General features: G+C 42.2%; 2 protein-coding genes across 5 annotated transcripts; both read right to left on the reverse strand.

Annotated features, from left to right (window-relative positions):
• Positions 1-5003: 5003 nt before the first annotated feature.
• Positions 5004-10257, reverse strand: nub1 (negative regulator of ubiquitin-like proteins 1). 4 transcript variants are annotated; one of them, XM_020494438.2, is made up of 14 exons: positions 10062-10257; positions 9751-9909; positions 9610-9674; positions 9398-9462; positions 9145-9312; positions 8831-8919; positions 8544-8650; positions 7180-7366; positions 6993-7061; positions 6366-6518; positions 5954-6100; positions 5665-5733; positions 5419-5557; positions 5004-5204 (listed from the first exon to the last, which is right to left on the reverse strand). In XM_020494438.2, the coding sequence occupies exons 1-14, from the start codon at positions 10176-10178 to the stop codon at positions 5035-5037; spliced, it is 1704 nt and encodes a 567-aa protein (XP_020350027.1). In that variant the 5' UTR covers positions 10179-10257; the 3' UTR covers positions 5004-5034. The 4 variants fall into 4 exon arrangements, with proteins under 4 accessions (XP_020350027.1, XP_020350026.1, XP_020350024.1 ...); XM_020494437.2 differs by having other exon boundaries at positions 5419-5507; positions 5654-5733; positions 6954-7061; positions 10062-10255; XM_020494435.2 differs by having other exon boundaries at positions 6954-7061; positions 10062-10250.
• Positions 10258-16049: 5792 nt separating this feature from the next.
• LOC109899317 (uncharacterized protein C9orf152) lies at positions 16050-18951 on the reverse strand. Its single transcript, XM_020494434.2, has 2 exons — positions 18587-18951; positions 16050-18055 (listed from the first exon to the last, which is right to left on the reverse strand). The coding sequence occupies exons 1-2, from the start codon at positions 18810-18812 to the stop codon at positions 17547-17549; spliced, it is 735 nt and encodes a 244-aa protein (XP_020350023.1). The 5' UTR covers positions 18813-18951; the 3' UTR covers positions 16050-17546.
• Positions 18952-20237: the final 1286 nt, after the last annotated feature.

Genomic DNA, 20237 nt, shown 5'->3' on the forward strand with positions numbered 1-20237 from the left:
CACAAATGTATTTTTATCAAAGACTTGGCGTGTTCTCCTTCTGTGAGTTACTATGAAGTGTATGAGGGTCTATACAGAGCAGTGGTTTTCAACATGGGGTACTAGTACCCCTGGGGGTACCCCACTTTTCCACAGGGGGGTGCTTGTCTAGACTCGTTAAGAACATAGACCTAATGATTGATTGCACATGAGGGGGTAAGAGTAAAACGTCACTGGGGTAAAGTAACCAAAAAAGGTTATATATATATACAGAACCAGTGAGATTGTATAGATCACAAGCAGGGAAAGAAATACTAACAATCATCAGTGTTGGGGAAGTAATTCTGAAAATATAGTTTATCAAGCAACCAATTAAGTTAAGCTACACTAAGTTAAGCTACACTAAAACTACCCTTAAGACAAATATACACTGAACAAAAATACAAACGCAACATGCAACAATTTCAATTTTTTTTACTGAGTTACAGTTTTTATGAGGAAATCAGTCAATTGAAATAAATTCATTAGGCCCTAATGATTTCACATGACTGGAAATACAGATATGCAGCTCTTGGTCACAGATCCAGTGGGGCAAAAAAGTATTTAGTCAGCCACCAATTGTGCAAGTTCTCCAACTTAAAAAGATGAGAGAGGCCTGTAATTTTCATCATAGGTACACTTCAACAAAAACAAAACAAAAAATCACATTGTAGGATTTTTTATTAATTTATGCATGGATCAGAAAACCAGTCAGTATCTGGTGTGACCACCATTTGCCTCATGCAGAGCAACACATCTCCTTTGCATAGAGTGGATCAGACTGTTGATTGTGGCTTGTGGAATGTTGTCCCACTCCTCTTCAATGGCTTTGCGAAGTTGCTGGATTTTGGCGGGAACTGGAACACACTGTCCTGTTTTTGTTTGTATTTATTAGGATCCCCATTACTTCCTGCCAAGGCAGCGGCTACTCTTCCTGGGGTCCAGCAGCATTAAGGCAGTTATATACAATTTAAAATATTACATGACATTACATTTCATAACATTTTACCCAATACATGTAGTGTTCCCTCAGGCCACTACTCCACTATCACATATTTACAATACAACTCGATGTGTACGTGTGTAGTGTGTGTCTTATCATGTGTATGTGTGTCTGTGCCTATGGGTGTGTCTTCACATTCCCCACTGTTCCATAAGGTGTATTTGTATCCATTTTTTAAATCTGATTCTACTGCTTGTATCAGTTAGCTGATGTGGAATAGAGTTCCATGTAGTCATGGCTCTATGTAGTACAGTGCACCTCCCATAGTCGGTTCTTGACTTGGGGATTGAGAAGAGAACTTTGGTGGCATGTATTGTAGGGTATGCATGTTTGTCCGAGCTGTGTGTTAGTAGTTTAAACAGACACCTCGGTGCATTCAGTATGTCAACACGTCTTACAAAAACAAGTGGTGATGAAGTCACTTTCCTCTACTTTGAGCCATGAGAGATTTAAATGCATACTATTAATATTAGCTCTCCGTGTACATTTAAAGGCCAGCCGTGCTGCCCTGTTCTGAGCCAATTGTAATTTTCTGAGGTCTCTCTTTGTGGCACCTGACCACACGACTGAACAGTTGTCCAGGTGCAACAAAACTAGAGCCTGTAGGACCTGCCTTCTTGATAGTGTTGTTAAAAGAATTCTCCCAATCTTAGCTACTGTTGCACCAACATGTTTTGACCATGACCATTTACAATCCAGTGTTACTCCAAACAGTTTAGTCACCTCAACTTGCTATATTTCCACATTATTTATTACAAGATTTAGTTGAGGTTTAGGGTTTAGTGAATGATTTCTCCCAAATACAATGCTTTTAGTTTTCAAAATATTATTCCTTACCACCCATTCTGAAACTAACTGCAGCTCTTTGTTACATGTTGCACTGATTTCACTAGCTGCAGTAGCTGACGTGTATAGTGTTGAGTCATCCGCATACATTGGCACATTGGCTTACTCAAGGCCAGTGGCATGTCATTAGTAAAAAGTAAGGGGCCTAGAGAGCTGCCCTGGGGAATTCCTGATTCTACCTGGATTATGTTGGAGGCTTCCATTTAAGAACACCCTCTGTGTTCTGATAGACAAAACTCTTTATCCACAATATAGCAGGGGGTGTAAAGCCATAACACATACGTTTTTCCATCAGCAGACTATGATCGATAATGTCTAAAGCCGCATGGAAGTCTAAAAAACAGCACCGACAATCTTTTATCATCAATTTCTCTCAGCCAATCATCAGTCATTTGTGTATGTGCCATGCTTGTTGAATGTCATTCCCTATAAGCATGCTGAGTCTGTCAATTTGTTGACAGTAAAGTAGCATTGTCTCTGGTCAAACAAACAAAAATCCAAAAGTTTACTAAGGGTTGGTAACAGGCTGATTGATCGATTATTTGAGCCAGTAATAGGGGCTTTACTATTCCCGGGAAGCAGAATTGCTTTTGCTTCCCTCCAGGCCTGAGTGCACACACTTTCTAGTAGCCTTAGTTTGAAGATATGGCAAATAGGAGTGGCAATATTGTCCACTATTCTCCTCAGTAATTGTGCATCCAAGTTGTCAGACCCTGTCATATATCTTAGTTTCATAGTGTAGTTTCTTCTTTTTATTCAGTTTAGTCACATGATTTCTCAATTTGCAGGATGCTTGCCAATCTTTTGTATTTACACATCAACAGCATAGGAATCACTACAAACCTCTTAGGCCTAGCCTTTGTAACTTTGGTTTTCCTAGATATGGCTACTATATTGTGATCACTACATCCGATGGATTTGGATACTGCTTTAAAGCAAATTTCTGCAGCATTAGTAAAGATGTGATCAATACATGTTGATGATTTAATTCCTGTGCTGTTTGTAACTACCCTGGTAGGTTGACTGATAACCTTAACCAGGTTGCATGCACTGGTAACAGTTAAGTTTTTGGGCAGCTTGATGAAGCCAGTCAATATTTATTTCACCATGAAAATATACCTCTGTTGATATCACATACATTATCAAGCATTTCACATGTTATCCAGATACTGACTGTTAGCACTTGGTGGTCTACTGCAGGTTCCTACCAGAATGGGCTTTAGGTGAGGCAGATGAACATGTAGCCATATTACTTCAACAGTATTCAACACAAGATCCTCTCTAAGCTTTAAAGGAATGTGGTTCTGAATTTAAAATGATTACACCTACCCATTTGGCATTTCTGTCTTTTCTGTATATGTTATAACCATGTATTGTTACCACTGTATCATCAAATGCATTATCTGAGTGAGTTGTGCATGTCTATCCAGAGCATCCCAAACATGCTCAATGGGTGACATGTCTGGTGCAGGCCATGGAAGAACTGGGACATTTTTAGCTTCCAGAAATTGTGTACAGATGCTTGTGACATGGTGCCATGCATTATCATGCTGAAACATGAGGTGATGGCGGCAGATGAATGGCACGACAATGGGACTCAGGATTGCGCCATGGTAAAATGCAAATATGTTCGTTGTTCATAGCTTGCGCCTCGCCATACCATAACCCCCCCACCACGGGGCACTGTTCACATCAGCAACTGCTCACCCATCAGACGCCATGCATGCTGTCTGCCATCTGCCTGGTACAGTTGAAACCGGGATTAATCCTTGAAGAGCAAACTTCTCCAGAGTGCCAGTAGCCATCGAAAGTGAGTATTTGCCCACTGAAGCAGGTTACGATGCCGAACTGCAGTCAGGTCAAGACCCTGGTGAGGATGATGAGCTTCCCTGAGACAGTTTCTGATTTCTGACAGTTTGTGCAAAAAGTTTCAGTAGCTGTCCGGGTGGTTGGTCTCAGATGATCCCCCAGATGAAGAAGCCGGATGTAGAGGTCCTGGGCTGGCATGGTTATGCGTGGATGCACTGACAAATTCTCTAAAATGATGGAGGTGGCTTATGGTAGAGAACATTCATTTATCTGTCTACAACTGGTGGACATTCCTGCAGTCAGCATGCCAATTGCACACTCCCTCAAAACTTGAGACATCTGTGGCATTGTGTTGTGTGACAAAACTGCATATTTTAGAGTGGTAATTTATTGTCCTCAGGACAATATGCCACACCCGTCAGGTGGATGGATTATCTTGGCAAAGGAGAAATGCTCACTAACAGGGACGTAAACAAAATAGTGCAGAACATTCGAGAGAAATAAGCTTTTTGAACATTTCTGGGATTTTTTTTATTTCAGCTCATGAAACATGGGAACAACATTTTACATGTTGCGTTTTATATTTTCATTCAGCGTAGTTTACTTAACTAAAGTTACTTTGTAAAAAAAATTGTTCACTACCGCCACACTTAGTGATAAATGATCATATCTAAATCTCAAATGTCAGACTATAAATTGCAAGAAAAGCTCACTGGAGATATGTTAACAGAATGTGTAATTTAGCCTATTAAAAACTAAGTGCAGTCATCTAATTGTCATATTGGCAATCAAACTCCATAAAATATATATTTTTAAATATATATTTTAAAAAAAACATTAAATCAAACTTAATCAAATTCTGTCAAAAAGGGATCTCAAACATAAACCAGAGCATATACAAAAGTATTTGCGATGAAGAAAAATAGAACATCTTTTACACAAGCAACCAAAAATCCCTTTACCATACAATTATAGGCCTCAAGGCCTCACATTCTAAATTCTGTGTTGAAATCTCAAACATGAACCTTCAAATAATCAAATTTGTCCTCTCTGTAACTATTAAGCATAGAGCAATAACAATGTTTATCTACTAAATCTTAATTTGTTAAATTCTCTTGTCTTTAGTCCATGTCAGTTTATTTCCTTACAAATTATAGTCAACCAGCTTCAAATGTTTGTGTTATTAAACTCAATTAATAACACTTTAGTACAAAAACAGAAGATACAATTCTCAATATATTGCTTGTGGAGGAGAGAAAAACAAACCTAATTTGGGGCCTAAAAAGACTCAAATCAAAAACCTTTGGAATAGGTGGTGGTGGAAGTGCTTTCAAAATGGCTGCTGGCTGGACAGTACTTTAGCTGGAGGAGGCACATTTCTTGTAGAGGTATGACTTCATCTTGTCTATGACCTCGCTCTCCTCCTCCAGGGTCAGGTCCAGGTAGTCCTCTTCGTGTATAGGGATGTCCTCCAGCACCTCATTCACCAGGTCGACGTCCGTAGGGGCCTCCCCTTGGCTCCCAGAACCTGGAAACACCATTGGCAACAGTGTCATGTTCAATTAGGGCTCTCCTTTGGCGATTTGGGTATAAAAGTATTAGCAACGTATAGACACTGAATACTTCTTTCTCACATACACGTCTTAATTGTATTCCCACAGTAATATGCGTGTGCATCCGTCTGTCCATCTGCTTGCCTATAGGTTTCTGTGTGTACATACGTGCGTGCATGCGAGTCCTACCTGCGGACTCAGAGGTGGTGCTGGGCTCCTCGGACAGTGAGGAGGCGGGAGAGGGGGACAGCAGTTCTGGGGGCAGGACCACCTGGTTGTCCTGCAGCAGCTGGGTGGCCCCCTCCGGCTCAAAACCTGGATATGTCAGCTATGACGAGGAAGGGATTTAGGCACTATCTACATACACCACTGCGATAAGCAGACTTTTTACATAGACATAGTGACTAGAGAGAGAAAGAGGTAGAGGCTTGTTACCTGCTCAACCTTGGATTGACTTATGGGGAGCTCTGTGTTGTTGGTTATAGCAGCAGAATCTAGAAGCATCTAGAGGAAACAAGCAAACAAGGATAAAGTGGAGGGAAAAAAACACATTAGCAAAGTATGCTATGTAAGTTTGCTTCATGGCTCTGGTTATGGTAACATGGCTCTGGTTATGGTAACATGGCTCTGGTTATCATAACATGTTTTGACGGTTGGCATATCCTCCTTCATGGCGTATTGAAAAACAATGTGTGTTTTTGCAGTGGCGATGACAGTCTCTCACCCTGTAGGCTCCGTCCACGTCTCCTTCTGTCTGAAGGAGGGCCCAGGCAGCGTCTTTCTTGGAGTAACCCAGCGCTCTGAGGGTAGCCAGGCCCTCCACACACATCCTCCTCTTCTCACTCTCCTTCTGTTTCATCTCCTCCCTCTCCTGACAGGGACAGGCAAAACCATATAAATACACTCAATATGGCCACCGGTCCAACCATCATGGGACACTGACTTGAATGGGAATGTTTGTTTTAGTAATTATATTTCTATGACTAAAACAGCTCTGATAACTTAAGCAACATGTCCTAATAGCACCTATATCAAGTGAGTTGACACCTTTGTTCCACTATGAGACTTACTCATAGAAATATAGGACATCCCCATTCAAGTAAACGTTGTGTAGTTCTATTGCTATGGGGACACACCTGTCTCCTATGGGTGATGTGCAGCGTGGCCTCGCCTACGTTGCCATGGCAGGCCCTCAGACCCAGACGGGCTTCCTGCTCAGAGAACCCCAGATCCTTCAGCGCTTTTATCTCCCCTGGGTCCAGACACAGACGCTCATACAGATCCTCAGCCTAGAACACAGCAGGGGTTAAAGGTCGAATCAGTAATATTACATCATTATACAGGCGTCCATACAGATCCTCCACCTAGAACACAGCAGGGGTTAAAGGTAGAATCAGTAATATTACATCATTATACAGGCGTCCATACAGATCCTCCACCTAGAACACAGCAGGGGTTAAAGGTAGAATCAGTAATATTACATCATTATACAGGCGTCCATACAGATCCTCCACCTAGAACACAGCAGGGGTTAAAGGTAGAATCAGTAATATTACATCATTATACAGGCGTCCATACAGATCCTCCACCTAGAGGTAGAAGGTAGAATTAAAGGTAGAATCAGCAATCTTTTACAGTGATGTGCCTCCCTGCTTACAGAAATGTTGTTATTAATGTCAGGAGACAAGAGGATCTGGAAACAGGGCTATAATGATGTACTACACCTGCTTAAGCTTCTGTGTGGCCTGGCGCTCGTTACCAACCATGTGCGCCAGTATGCTCTGCAGGAGGTACAGCCTGAGGAACAGCACCTCCTCTCCTCTGGTGTTTCCCTAAAAACAAAATCAATTCATTAAATGATGTACATTCAAACGATTGTGAAATTCAGATCTACATTAGTGCCTAGTGCGTCAGAGCTAAGGGTTGTTTGTGAACGGAGTCATAGACCACCTTGATCTTCATGAGCCTCTGCTGCTGGTCTCCGTAGCAATTGTGAAAGCAGTCCTCGGCAATCTGCAGCCTCCGCTTGCCATCATCCAGATAGGACAGGGCCTCCAAGGCTCGGTAGCACCACACGATGTCCAGCTGCAGTACTGCATAGTTGTCCACTGTGTTCAAGAGCTTGGAGCCACACTTACTGTAGAGACACAAAATAATCAATCAATGTGTTTGACAGGATCTAATTTCTTGTGGACAGGGGCACGTAACATACACTCCCCTCTGTATGTATTTGGACAGCAAAGCTAAAAATGTTGGCCTTATACTCCAGCATTTTGGATTTGAGATCAAATGTTTCATCTGAGGAGACAGAACAGAATGTCACCTTTTCTTTGAGGGTATTTTCATACATTTTCTGTTTTACCGTTTAAAAACAAATTACTTTCTATATCTAGTCCCCCCATTTGAAGATGTCATCAGTATTTGGACAAAATCACTTAATAGTCTATTAAAGTAGTCAAAATATTAGTATTTGGTCCCATATTCCTAGCACGCAATGACTGCTTCAAGCTTATGACTTTAAACTTGTTGGATGCATTTACAGCTTGTTTTGGTTGTGTTTCAGATTATGTTTTGCCCAATATTGTATTTTGAAGCTGCAAATGCATCCAGTGAGTGTGTAGCGTCACAAGCTTAATGTGGTCCTTGCGTGCTAAGAATATGGGACCAAATACTCAACTTTTTACAACTTTAATACATTATCAGTGAATTTTGTCCAAATACTTGCTTTCCTTTCTCAAAAGGTAAAACAGATATGTTTGAGAATACCCTCAAAAATGGTGAGTCTGTACTGTCGCCACAGATGAAACATTTGATTTCAAATCCAAAACGCTGGAGTTTAGAAACAAATGTTTGTTATTTTTGCATCGCTGTCCAAATACATACAGAGGAGAGTGTACATGTTACCGTAGTGGTACCGGTCCTCAGTCTAGTATATCTCCCCCCAGAACTCTATGGAGCATCTGCCGCTATTACGCAAGACTTTAGTTCTGGATGTCCATGATTACATGGGATCAGACTGAGCAAAACTAGTAGTATTTCAAATCAAATCTTATTGGTCGCATATTTAGCAGATGTTATTGCAGGTGTAGCGAAATGCTTGGATAATAAATGAATAAAATCCCCCCAAAATATTTTTTTCCCCCATATTACCTAACTCAGTAATGTACATTCAAAATGCAATCAAATAATAATACAACAATACAATGATCTAACATGCCAATCATACAATCATCTTTGAATCAGAAATGGACTGGGTGTTTTGATCTGTTTCAACAAATTATTTATGTGATTAAGAGGAAGGTTGTTTTTTTTACACAAACTGGTCGTCAGCTTGCACCAGGTGGCCCAGAGCAGTTTCATACTGTTTCCTCTTCATCAGAGCACGGCCTTTCTCATGGAACCCCATGGCTAAAATCAGAGCCTTAGGACAACAATCACACAGCATTAGAAATAGTCAGTGGAGTTTGAATTCACACAGGACACATGGCTAGAACCATACAAGCCATAAGTTGTGTGAGCTTGCCACCCACTCATACTGCTTACCATGACAGTTATGAATATAATATTGGTAATATGTTCATTAGTCCTTTGTCTAGACTACCTTTTTTTTACTGTGAGGTATTTTCAGGGGGTTCCCCTTCTGATCAGCAATCTCTAGGAATGGAGTCGTGGCTGGATCATCGGTGCCATCTAAAATGACAGCCAAACCACAGAACAACCATAAAATAACACTCCTAAACTAACACTTAAATACAGAGAGTTGTGATTGGAGTTCTACACAGTATGAGGGTCTAACTGAAAGGGTCTTGGAAGCCTAACATGACAACCAAGTCACAGAACTTCCAAAAAATACTATTCATGTAGCATTGTGATAACATTGTTATTATGTTTAAAAGCAGTGAGGGTCTAACTAACCTCTCTCTGATAGGATCTGGAAGCCCCTCTGGGTTCTCTGGACACTCTGGTCCTGCGTTTTCTTCTCCTCCTCCACCGCCAACATCTGGTTCTTCCTCTCTGGCACGCTCACCCGCAGAACCATCATCTTACTTTTGTTCTTCACATTCTGTTCATCCAGACGCTTCTCTGTAAAGATAAACTATTTCAATGCAAAGTTGAAATGACCAAACATTGATTAGATGAGTGTTGTGGCAACTAAATGGAAACGTACCAGGAGTCAGTGTCTTCCCTTTAAAAATTAACTGGATGTATTTAAGTCCATATTGTTCAGTAATCCTATACAAAAGTAGAAAAAAGTAGCACCTTATCAATTTGTGACTTTGGTAGACATAATAATCTGAGATTGAAGTGACAGGGCATCTTCACTTCACTTACATATCATATTATAAAAGACTGACATTGCATTGGGCCATTTTCACTTACCTATCCATGATATCTTGAGCAAGGACATCCAGTTGTGTCTCCAAATAGTTATTCTTCTTGGTATACTAAAAGGAATGGGTAACAATGTGGAATTACTTTATTTTCTGTAGGCTGTCAGGGCAAACACACCCACCCACATACCTTTTTCAAGTCTTTAGGCAGAAAGAGTTCCACACATGTCTCTCCGTAGGTCTTGTTCCCCATTCCACTCTTTACTGCCTGGGATCGGAGGCTCTCCAAGGCACTGGCCACTTCAGACACAGAGATGCACACAATGGGGGCATAGTTCACTGCAAGCTTCTGCAGTGACAACAGTGACAAACAGACAGGGATAATGTGTTACTCTTTCTCACAAAGGTGACTCATAGTCAGGCCACAGACCAACGAGCTCAATGAACAGCAATACATTTTGAATGGCTATAACTGTTGGTCACCTAGCAAACTAACTTTACCTGAAGAGATTGCTGTCCTGCCTCGCTGTCATCTGTTGTGTAAGGTGGATTCCTGAGCTGAATATTACCTTGATTTAAAAGATTTACCAGCTTTTCCTGAATATGTAGCTCCGCCATTCTCGAAACGGTGGAAAAAGATGTAAGGAAAAGTGAAAGTGAACAGCCAGCAAACAAAAGGGGAATTCCACAGAATGAGTAGAGCCAAAATTACGTCGCACTAGTTACGCAGTCGCAGAAGACTACACCAACGACTAGCTAGCTACAGCCATTGTTGTTTTCGGTTTCTTTCAAGATATAACAAATTAATGACTCACGTTTGAAGTGTTGTTAACATTGTCAAATCAAATCAAATCAAATGTATTTATATAGCCCTTCGTACATCAGCTGATATCTCAAAGTGCTGTACAGAAACCCAGCCTAAAACCCCAAACAGCAAGTAATGCAGGTGTAGAAGCACGGTGGCTAGGAAAAACTCCCTAGAAAGGCCAAAACCTAGGAAGAAACCTAGAGAGGAACCAGGCTATGTGGGGTGGCCAGTCCTCTTCTGGCTGTGCCGGGTGGAGATTATAACAGAACATGGCCAAGATGTTCAAATGTTCATAAATGACCAGCATGGTCGTATAATAATAAGGCAGAACAGTTGAAACTGGAGCAGCAGCACGGTCAGATGGACTGGGGACAGCAAGGAGTCATCATGTCAGGTAGTCCTGGGGCATGGTCCTAGGGCTCAGGTCCTCCGAGAGAGAGAAAGAAAGAGAGAAGGAGAGAATTAGAGAACGCACACTTAGATTCACACAGGACACCGAATAGGACAGGAGAAGTACTCCAGATATAACAAACTGACCCTAGCCCCCCCGACACAAACTACTGCAGCATAATTATTGTCGCCGTATTGTTCTGATAGGAACATTTCTGAACCGAGAATGTTGTTTATCTTCTCTTTCACACTAGGATAAGTCACGTGGGCCAATTTGTCATCGCTCTAAAAACACAGAGAACTTCGGGAAAGTGGTTATGTTTCACTATATTGGATCGCTCCAATATATTGGTATCACTCCTCGGCGGAGGAATATTTTCGAGGTGAGGATTTACTCCAGTGGACACCTGTGTCACGGATGGGGTCCGCCCCTATATATAAACCCCATGGCCGCAACACACGACTGACATCAATCAACAATAGAGAGTCAATCATTGGCCAGAAGTTCATCAACAGAGCCACTCACAACCCATCATTGAAGGAAGCCGTGGGACAGGCCAAATGGACCACAGATACACCCATGTCCATAATGCTGAAACTGACCTAGAAGATAGGGGGGAAAAAAATACTAAAATACTAAAAATACAATCATTTGTGTGTGTATGAAAATGTTTAGATATATGTGAATACACTCCTTCGCGCCCCCACCCCTCTCCTCCTGCACAGTTGTGAGCTATAATTTTTACGAAGTTTTATATCCCTTATTTTAAATGTTTTACTTCTATTTTATTTTTAAAGTAAAACACCACAAACTCATGTTGGGAAAAGAAAAAAAGGCAAAACTAATCTACGCCCGTTCTGATAAAAACCTTAGGGCATCTAGCCTCGAGGGATGCCTTGCTTGACCACACCCTCCTTCCTTGCTCCTGGCCTGCCCTGCCTCTTCCACCAATCCAATTGTTTCTTATGGACAGGAAAGAGCAGAGGCTCTGAGCTGTCCAATCAGGTCCATTGTTTACTGAGCGACACATGTTCTCTCTTTCATTTTCTCGGCGGATGTCCGTATGGATTGAGGTACAAACTTTCCGAAGTTCACTTGTGAGTGGTGAGTGTAATATCTTTCGTGGAAGTATATTCACTGGCTGTTTGCAGCCTGGAGCAGCTGGGCCACATGTCCAGCCCCTTTTGAGAACTCTGGTTTGTCGTGCTTGTGTTTCGTCAGCCTTACACTACGACGCCGTGTGTATCCATTAATATATTGGTGGCTCTTGCTGCCACAAACTGTATTTTCCTTACACAACTTGCCGACTGGCTTGTTCTGTGTGTGTTGTGATTTGCTTAAACATGCCATTGTCTGCTAATTACCCTACATGATTTTTTTCTTGTTCTTTCCCCTACAGAATGTAGGAGTATTGTGGTGGGCTTCCACTACGTTGAGACATTTAACTTTGGAGTTATTCCATCATATGGCGCTGTTTTGTTTTCCGCTGATCTTCAACACTGGGGCCCCACAAGGGTGCGTTCTGATCCCTCTCATGTACTCCCTGTTCACCCACGACTGCGTGGCCATGCACGCCTCCAACTCAATCATCAAGTTTGCAGATGACTACAGCGGTAGGCTTGAATACCAACAATGACGAGACGGCCTACATGGAGGAGGTGAGGGCCCTCGGAGTGTGGTGTCAGGAAAATAACCTCACACTCAACGTCAACAAAATAAAGAAGATGATTGTGGACTTCAGGAAACAGCAGAGGGAGCACCCCCCTATCCACATAGACGGGACAGTAGTGGATAGGGTAGTAAGTTTTAAGTTCCTCGGCGTACACATCACAGACAAACTGAAATTGTCCACCCATGCGCAGCAGTGCCTCTTCAACCTCAGGAGGCTGAAGAAATTTGGCTTGTCACCAAAAACACCCACAAACTTTTACAGATGCACAATCGAGAGCATCCTGTCAGGCTGTATCACCGCCTGGTACGGCGGTACCACAACCGTAAGGCTCTCCAGAGGGTAGTGAGGTCTGCACAACACATCACCGGGGACAAACTACCTGCCCTCCAGGCCACCTGTTCACCCCGCTATCATCCAGAAGGCGAGGTCAGTACAGGTGCATCAAAGCTGGGACCATCAGACTGTTAAACAGCCACCACTAACATAGTCCAGCCACTTTAATAATGTGAAATAATTGATGAAAAATGTATCACTAGCCACTTTAAATAATGTTTACATACCCTACATTACTCATATCATATGTATATACTGTACTCGATACCATCTACTGCATCTTGCCTATGCCGTTCTGTACCATCACTCATTCATTTATTATTATAATTTTTTTTTTACCCCGTTTTCTCCCCAATTTCATGGAATCCAATTGTTTTAGTAGCTACTATCTTGTCTCATCGCTACAACTCCCGTACGGGCTCGGGAGAGACAAAGGTTGAAAGTCATGCGTCCTCCGATACACAACCCAACCAAGCCGCACTGCTTCTTAACACAGCATCCAACCGGGAAGCCAGCTGCACCAATGTGTCGGAGGAAACACCGTACACCTGGAAACCTTGGTTAGCGCTGGTGCGCGATGAGACAAGGCCATCCCTACTGGACATCCCAACCCCTCCCTAGCCCGGGCGACGCTAGGCCAATTGTGTGTCGCCCCCACGGACCTCCCGGTCGCGGCCGGTTACGACAGAGCCTGGGCGCAAACCCAGAGTCTCTGATGTCACAGCTGGCGCTGCAGTACAGCGCCCTTAACCACTGCGCCACCCGGGAGGCCTCATTCTTATATTTTTATGTACATATTCTTCATTCCTTAACACTTGTGTGTGTATAAGGAAGTTGTTGTGAAATTGTTAGGTTAGATTACTCGTTGGTTATTACTGCATTGTTGGAACTAGAAGCACAATCATTTCGCTACACTCGCATTGACATCTGCTAACCATGTGTATGTAAAAAATAAAATGTTATTTGATTTACCCGACCATGGACACCATAATAGCTGCCATAATAGCTGCCATGGTCCTCCCGGACCGGGAGATTATAGGGCGGAACCCACGACTGACAGAGGGACCCCCCAGAGTCTTTGATTCAGACTTGAAAGCCACATACAGTATGGGTCCCTCTGCACTCTTGGCCGCCTTACCAATGTGGCCATGCTGCTGCAGGCCTACCAGCAGACTATGTTGCTCCGGCTGCAGGGGGGCACAGAGGAGCTCCTCCGGGAAGCAATGGAGAGGTGTCTAGCCTGCTTTCCCTGCTCCAGAGGGATGTGGCCCGCTCCAACGGATGGACCGTGGCGCAGGTGGTTACCTCCCAACGCCATCTCTGAAAACTGTTGTCCTCTAGTTTGCGAAACAGACTCCTCACAGGTCCTCAACTGGCAGCTTCATTAAATAGTACATTCAAAACACCAGTCTCAACATTCCGGGATGCTGGCCTTGAAGGTAGTGTTGCAAAGAAAAAGTTATTTCTCAGATGGGCAAAAGAACAGACACTGGACAGAGGAACTGGCCTAAAAGGCCAGCATCCAGAAGTCGCCTCTTCCCTGTTGAAGTTGAAACTGGTGTTTTGCGGGTACTATTTAATGAAGCTGCCAGTTGAGGACTTGTGAGGCCTCGGTTTCTCAAACTAGATACTAATGTACTTGTCCTCTTGCTCAGTTGTGCACCGGGGCCTCCTACTCTTTCAATTCTGATTATTCTATTCTGGTTAGAGCCAGTTTGCTCTGTTCTGTGACGGAAGTAGTACACAACATTGTACGAGATCTTCAGTTTCTTGGCAATTTCTTGCATGGATAGCCTTCATTTCTCAGAACAAGAATAGACTTTGTTCCTGGACATTTTGAGCTTGTAAACAAACCCACAAAAGCTGATGCTCCAGATACTCAACTAGTCTAGAGAAGGCCAGTTTTATTGCTTCTTTAATGAGAACAACTGTTTTCAGCTGTGCTAACATAATTGCAAAAGGGTTTTCTAATGATCAATTGGCCTTTTAAAATTATAAACTTGGATTAGCTAACTCAACATGCCATTGGAACACAGGAGTTTTTGTTGCTGATAATGGGCCTCTGTACGCCTATGTAGATATTCCATAAAAAATCAGCCGTTTCCAGCTACAATAGTCATTTACAACATTATCAATGTCTACACTGTATTTCTGATCAATTTGCTGTTATTTTAATGGACAAAAAAATAGCTTTTCTTTCAAAAACAAGGACATTTCTAAGTGACCCCAAACTTTTGAACGGTAGTGTATATAAATGCTGTAAGTACAGAAATCGTTTGCACACTGGGAAATTAATATCCAACTAGTCAGTGACAACTGTTTGGCGTTTGTGACAAACTGAGCTTATTACAGTATTGTAGACATTACGTCCTGGGATTTCCTATGATCTTCTATGTAGAACCCCTTCTAACGACTTTTGAGCAAAACATGTGCTTGTTCGTGAGAGTCTGTTTTTCATAGATGGCTTTTAAGTGTGTAGCTCAAACCATACGGACTCTACAGACGTCTTTGTAAAAAAAGACCCTGCCCCTTCGGGACCCGCCCTTGTCTCTCAGACACCACTCTAGCTCAGCCCCTGTTAATCACACATACTAGCAGTTGGTATGTGCAGATACAGAAGAAATAGACACATCTAAAGGGAAAAGCGGATGCCTAGTCAGCTGTACAACTGAATGCCTTCAACTGAAATGTGTCTTCCGCATTTTACCCAGGGCGGGGGGCTGCCTTAAATCGTCATCCACGTCTTCGGTGCCCGGCACAACCCATGTAGCTCCAACACACAATGTTTAGAAGGGGATAGAAGTCCAAAACGTGCCTGCGTTACGGTGGGACTCATTGGGTTAATGTAGCTAATGCAATGTTTCGTTATATTTTATTCCACCTGTTAATACCCTAACAATTTGTAAGTGGACTCTTGCATATTTTCCTGGGATGAATGCTGTAATTAAAAACAAAAGTGCACCATTGTCTGTAGCCTAATCATGTGCCTTGTTTCAGCCCAGAATTGCAATCCTTGTATTGACAATATACTAAAATCTTCAGTAGGCTTTTCAACTCTGCAATAACAATGCTCCAATGACAATGCATAATAAATTGTGCACACAACCTTTATCTAAATGTTTGGGGTCAGATTAGGAGATGGGCTCGGTCCTGAGACTGTGAAGCTGACAACACTGAGTTTACAACACGTGCAGAGACTGACACGTGACAACACACTGTCTAATAGAGGGAAGAACATCGAAATCATGGTAGGGCCTACCTTTTCAAAATGACTCATACAAACCGTGATTTTAAAATGATCATTATGTATTTAGTAGTACTGTATACAGGCTACCATATTTAATTAATACATCATGTCTTCACATTCCATCTGTATTGCTGGGATTCATCTTATTGTATGACAATAAAATGCACAATAATCAGTCACTTTCAAGTCACATATTTGTTCAGTGGCAACAGCCTGTTATTATTTCCAGTGGAGGCTGCTGAGGGGACGACGGATCATAATAATGGCTGGAAAGAAGCAAATGAAATGGCATCAAACACATGGAACCCGTGTGTGTGTGATGTCTTTGTTATCATTCCATGTATTCCGCTCCAGCCTTTACCACAAGATCTTCCTCCCCAATTAAGGTGCCACCAACCTCCTGTGTTTTAATTGAACCCTATCAGTCCCGAGACACCAGTAAAAATCGTATTTTCATTAATCTGACTTTTGTTTATCTGCATGTCCAGCCGTTATATTTAACCTCACAATTAAGTGTTTTACCATTTTCCTTTCAGGACAACCGGGGCTACAGGTAGAACACAAGCTAATTTGACATAAACAGTTGTATTCATGAGTTTAATTGACAAATGTCAACAACAAAAAAGAAGCTCGGCCAAAGCAAAAACCTGACTAAATGAATTTATGTAAATTTTTTAACTATAGAAATTGTTTCCTCACTGGGAAATGAATATCCAACTAGTCAGTGACAACTGTGTGGTGTTTGGGACAGAAACTGTGAGCTTATTACAGTATTATAGACACTATGTCATGGGATTTCCTTTGATTTTCTATGTAGAAGAACCACTTTACCTTCTAATGACTCTTGAGCAAAACATGTGCATGTTCGTGAGAGTCTCAGTTTTTCATAATGGCTTAAAGTGTGTAGTTCAAACCATACAGACTTTACAGACATTTTTGTAAAAAAAGACCCGGGCCCCTTCAGGATCCGCCCTTGTCTCACAAACACCACTCTCAGCCCCCGTTAATCACACAGACTAATGGTTGGTATGTACAGATACAGAATAAATAGACAAATCCAATGGCACAACCCATGTAGCTCAAACACACACTGTTTAAAAGGGGTTTGTAGTAATAAAAATAATGCCTGCGTTAGTTATATTTTATTCCACCTGTTATTACCCTAACAATGCTCTGTAAATGGTCTCTTGAATATTTTCCTGGGATGAATGCTGTAATTAAAAACAAAACATCGCACCATTGTCTGTAGGCCTAATCGTTTGCTCTCTGGGAAAAAATTACATTTCAAGACATTGAGGAGTATTTCACTCAATGGGTGGAGATGGATCCCCGTCTCAGCTGTGATGAAACCCGAACGTTAACATATGATCCTATATAGGGCAAGGCACAGCATCTTACATGATATTATTTGCATGGCTGCATACTAAATGTCCCTTATAGCAACAACGAGATTAGTTGAATTCTGCAGAAACATAGAAAACATTCTCTATTGCACTATAGACTGTAACGGACTCTTTCCCTCTCCTATAATCTGATCAGAATGATGAGTACATCCCAAGTCTCCTAGCAGCTTCCGACTTCTTGGGTCCTTTTCTTTGGGGGAAGGGGTAGTGGTGATGGGGGCAAGAGGAGAGAAGAGGCGGCCGCTGCCCCCCAAAACTCAGTTGTCTGGACAAAATGGCTGGGGCTGAGAACTTCCTGGAGCCTGAACTGCTGTTACTGGTACTCAACTCTACAGGATGGATAGAAATAGAATCCCCCAAGACCTTCTCACTGGACGTCTCAGGAAAGTCTTCAGACAGCGATGTAAAACTTGAATTACTGCCCGTGATTCTGGGGTTTGTATGTGGTGTTATAATGACGTTGGCTTGTCGGTGGATACCCAAGGGTTTGCGCCATGGGGCTCTCTCCAGGCCCCCAACAAAGTCATTCTCAGACTCTGAGACCGACCTCTTCCTCTCGTGTTTGCTCTTCATCTCCTGGTTGACTGGGACTACATTGACCAGGGCTTGCCCACTGATTTCTGCTGCATCATCAGTTGATACTGTTAGGAAATAGAATGGAAATGTACAGACAGGTTTACACAGTCATCTGCAATCAACCTTCCAGCTCAATGGAAAAGTACTGTAACAAAAATATGACTTCTGTTTGAATGACCACATTTCCAGTATAGCCTACATGCAGTATAACTGTATTTTGTTGCTCAAAGTAGGCTAGCAGGAAAAGCTTTTGCATGAAGAAAAAAAGTACCAAAGACCAGTGCTGCCATGTGTGTCCACAAGGACTCAAATTCACGTGATATAAATCAATTACTGCTACTTTGTTGCAACATGACCTTGAGGATGCACAATATTGTCTACAATTTAACAACTTGTTGCCAGTGCCAAACTGTTCAGACAACTGGGCCATGTTACGTTACCAAACGTTATCGAACATTGCAAATAGAAATTCCATGAATAAAGCCGATGTGATTCTTTATTCTACATGTCAGATAGGCATGTCAGCGTCCTGCTGAACGCGACCCCGGTTGGGTGCGTGCCAAGCTCTCGCACCACTCTTGTAAAGCGATGTCTACCTTGTCTGAATAAAACCACCAGGGTCTGGCGCTTTTGTTTCTCTTTAGTCAAGTTGTACTGTTCCGTCAAAAGTGCAATGTCCATCCTGGTTAGGTCCGCCACAATTTCGCTTTGGTCCGCTTCCTCGACCAAATCATTCACGTCGCCGTTGGCTGTTTCACTACGACTCCGGGATCTTATATGTTCCCAGGAACACGTCGAATTGGAACAGCAGCACGACAACATCCTGTTTGCATTGATAACCCAATTTGGATTTTTATTTCCCCAATCAAAGAAGGCACAGCTGATAGAATGATAGTAGTTATCCACCTGCTGCCGGCAGTATAGCCTATACGGCACTGTCTACATCTCAGTAGGTGTAGTGTAGGCTAGTCTAAAGTGGTTCAAAAGTTTGAGTGATGTGCAAACAATTGAGGACAATTGAAGGTTGCCCTTTTCTTTTACAGTAGACCATGTAGGTGTATGTGTAGTGTAGTTTTAGTGAAAACTGCTTATGTTTATGATAGGCTAAAGTAAAATAGGTGAATAGGTCAGTATATTATGAAGGAAAGTTTCAAACATAATAATGAAGGAAAGTTCCAAACATAATACATAATACATACAGTAAACTAGGCTAGACAAACATCAAGTTACTTACATCTTCATACTATAGAATCCAGTAGTCTTTTATTATCTGTAGGCCTAACAATCAACATTGATTTACATGTTCATATATTATGTTCTGGAAAAATGTGTTGAATGACCCAGTTGTTACTTGGGCTGGCACTGACACAGTATGTTGACACAGTGTTGTTGAAGTTGTGGGTGAGTCCTGCTTTGGAGGGATGACTTAAATGGATGACATGGTGGTGGTGACACATCTAGCAGGTGTACCTGTGCTGCAAAAAAACTCACAGAAAATGAGCCCTTAGTTCAATGCTTAGTCAACTCGGGAGTCCAATGCTTAGGGCTCCTGAGTGGCACAGTGGTCTAAGGCACTGCTTCTCAGTGCTAGAGGCATCACTATAGACCCTGGTTTGATCCCAGGCTGTATCACAACCGGACGTGACTGGGTGTACCATAGGGCGGTGCACAATTGGTCCAGCGTCGTCAGAGTTTGGCCAGGGTTGGCCATTATTGTAAATAAGAATTTGTTCTTAACTGGCTTGCCTAGTTAAATAAAGGTTAAATACTCACACATCACTCCTTTGCCTCAACATTATTGCCTGACACGTTCTCCTTACTAAAGCAGGGAGGCCTGTATTTCAAAGATATCATTACCACAGGGATTTTCTATGCAAACAGTCCCACTTCCATGAATTGTTTGTGGAGACCTGTGGATTTCCTGTTTCTGAAAAGTAAGCAATGAGCTGCTGATAACTCATGCAGAAAATTAAATAACAAAATGGATCTCTGTCTCTCTCTCTTCCTGTCAGTCTGTCTCTCTGTGCGCGTGAGTGTTTATCATGAACATTTAAATGTCCAAATAATAATAGCCATGGGTGGAGCATCTGAACCTAACTGAATGTAATCAAATTGTATTGGTCACATACACATATTTATCAGGTGTACCGAAATGCCTGTGGTTAGTTTAACAGTAAGTTTATGTCCTACTTTTTGCAACATTAGATAATAAGGAATATATACTGAACAAAAATATATAAAAGCAAC

This window comes from Oncorhynchus kisutch, linkage group LG11 (genome assembly GCF_002021735.2).
Source record: "Oncorhynchus kisutch isolate 150728-3 linkage group LG11, Okis_V2, whole genome shotgun sequence".
Lineage (NCBI taxonomy): Eukaryota > Metazoa > Chordata > Actinopteri > Salmoniformes > Salmonidae > Oncorhynchus > Oncorhynchus kisutch.

Coding starts and splice junctions, on each gene's coding strand:
- LOC109899317 (XM_020494434.2), bottom strand. CDS start 18,812: ATGTTGTCGTGCTGCTGTTCCAATTCGACGTGTTCCTGGGAACATATA. Junction 18,056..18,586: donor GGTGGTTTTATTCAGACAAG/GTAGACATCGCT, acceptor ATTTCCTAACAG/TATCAACTGATGATGCAGCA.
- nub1 (XM_020494435.2), bottom strand. CDS start 10,178: ATGGCGGAGCTACATATTCAGGAAAAGCTGGTAAATCTTTTAAATCAA. Junction 9,910..10,061: donor CAGGACAGCAATCTCTTCAG/GTAAAGTTAGTT, acceptor TTGTCACTGCAG/AAGCTTGCAGTGAACTATGC. Junction 7,367..8,543: donor CAAGCTGACGACCAGTTTGT/GTAAAAAAAACA, acceptor GTGTCTCTACAG/TAAGTGTGGCTCCAAGCTCT.